The sequence below is a fragment of the Orycteropus afer genome, unplaced genomic scaffold (genome assembly GCF_000298275.1).
Source record: "Orycteropus afer afer isolate SDZICR_OR568_19922 unplaced genomic scaffold, OryAfe1.0 scaffold00627, whole genome shotgun sequence".
NCBI lineage: Eukaryota > Metazoa > Chordata > Mammalia > Tubulidentata > Orycteropodidae > Orycteropus > Orycteropus afer.
Genome location: NW_006922214.1, coordinates 567,342 through 569,575, shown reverse-complemented (window position 1 = coordinate 569,575; position 2,234 = coordinate 567,342). Strand labels below are relative to the sequence as shown.

Sequence of the window (2,234 nt, the reverse complement as noted above, 5' to 3'; positions counted from 1 at the left end):
GTGAAGCTTTTCCCACATTCACTGCACCTATGACGTCTCTCTCCAGTGGGGTGTTCCTGCTGCTTTTCTATCTTGCTCTGACGTCTACAAATTTTTCTGTACTTAGAATCCAGAGGAACATCTCTTTGGAGTCTGCTAGATATATCCTCAAAATATTCTATTTCTTTTAAGATTTCTTGCTTCGGCACCAACTCCTTGTTTTCACTGTCTGGAATAATAAATGAACCAAGTAATGCCATCTCTTTTTGTTATGAAAGAAGACAACCATATATGATGGGGAATAGGAAGATCCACATCACACACACATGTTAAGAATGACAATATAACGTAAGGAAGAATTAAACAAGGTTATTAAGGATAGCAAGGACCTGTGGTGGTGCAGTTGTTAAAGCATTAGGCTGCTAACCAAAAAGTAGGCAGTTTGGACCTAAAAGCTGCACCATGGGAGAAAGATGAAGCAGACTGCTTCTGTAAAGATTTACAATCTTGGAAATCCTATGGGGCAGTTCTACTCTGTCCTACAGGGTCACTATGAGTTGGAATTGACTTGATGGTAGTGGGTCTTTTTGTTTTTTTGTTTTTTGTAATTAAGGCTAGCAGAGCAAAGTATTATCAGCACTGATGAAACGGCTGGAAAGACTCACTGAGAGAAGATGAGGTCCCCATAGAGGATGTACATAGGCCAGCATTATAGAGCATTTACTACAAACCAGGAATGTTCTTAAGTGTTTTACGTGCATAATTAAATCCTCAAATGACTCTATGACTGAGGCACTATGATTATCCCTATTTTACAGATATGTAAACTGAAAGCACACAGAGGTTAAATGGCATGTCTGATGTCACAGAGTTAGTAAGTAGCAGTGCTTAAATTACAGCCCAGGCAGTTTAGCCCCTATACAGACAGATCAGATATCCTCTGAATGGACTTGTCAAAGTTCTTACCTTGTTCTTGAAATTGGTGGGGGCTGAAAGATTCACATTTGAGCTGGGTTACCATGGACTGAAGCTGTACGACTGTTGATTCCTGCTTAGCCTTCAGATGCACCACATCTTCTGAGAGCACTTCTGAATGTCCATAATCCTGATCTGAGGCCTGGAAGTAGGTATGTTTGGGTTCATAAGAGCAGAGTGAAAGAAGCCCAAGCTAATATTCAATGAAAGAGATCATATGGAAGCATATGAAACATTTTCTAGAGAAATATCATAGTGGAAGGATGAGAGTTTAATTCTATACCCAAGAGCAAAAGAGCAGAGAAGGAGTGGCCAAATTGTGTGGCAGTTTAAAATATGTCCACAAATTCTTTGATTCTCCTCTCTTCAAAAGGTGGAGCCCGATTTCATCTTGGAAGTGGATACAGAAGGTCCAGTCAAATCTTTACATGACTAGTTTCGGCTCACATCTTCCCTGCAACTTAACGAGAGACCCTGCTAAGTAACTCCCGAATTCTTAACTCACAGAAATTGTGAGATAATGTTTGTTGTTTTAAGCATTAAGGTTTTGGGGTAATGGATAACTAATACATGTGGCTACAACCAACCAACTTTTGTTACTAAACTTCCTCATTCATTCAGTATTTGATGTCTAGGAGTCCATCTGCCTCCTCTCACCTGTTTCCCTGGTTCACTAAGCTCTTGCTCCAGATCTTCGACCATAGCCACTGCCTCCTCTCCACTCTTTGGATGGTGTTCCTGCACCCAGGCCTGTAGCTTCTCAGGCAGGATGGTCAGGAACTGCTCCAGCACCAGCAGCTCCAGGATCTGCTCCTTGGTGTGTTCCTCTGGCCTGAGCCACTGATGACAGAGCTCCCGGAGACGGCTCAGTGCTTCTCTAGGACCAGGAGTTTCTTGGTAACAAAATTGCCTAAAAAGTTGGCGGGAGGCCTCTTGGCCAGAAAAGCTATTCTCTTGAAGGTAAGTTTCTTCATCCCAAATAGGGTCTTCCTCCACCTTCACAATTTTAAACCCATTCTGCTTCTCCATTGAAGTAATTCTTGGATTAAATAACTCAGAAGGCTCCTCCATCTTGAAAGTGAAGAGGTAACTATGCTTTAAGATTTCCTGATTTCATATTCTTCAGGAGGGTACACCTGATGATAAGAAATCATGTATTAATAGAAATGAATAATAAACTGGTGGGGGCAGTATGAGATATGTTAATAAGATGCTATGCTATCATTAGAATTTTTGTTTTTAAGTACATGTAGGTGTTTACTTGTATATGCTTAGAAACT

General features: G+C 40.9%; 1 protein-coding gene across 1 annotated transcript in view; it reads right to left on the bottom strand.

Moving 5' to 3' along the window:
• LOC103210592 (zinc finger and SCAN domain-containing protein 31) overlaps positions 1-2,025 on the bottom strand; it is a 2,604-nt gene extending 579 nt beyond the window's left edge. The window contains exons 1-2 of the mRNA XM_042783067.1: positions 1,612-2,025; positions 998-1,147 (exon numbers count right to left, since the gene is read on the bottom strand). Coding sequence (XP_042639001.1) covers positions 998-1,147; positions 1,612-2,025 — 564 coding nt within the window. The remainder of the gene's footprint in view (positions 1-997; positions 1,148-1,611) is intronic.
• Positions 2,026-2,234: the final 209 nt, after the last annotated feature.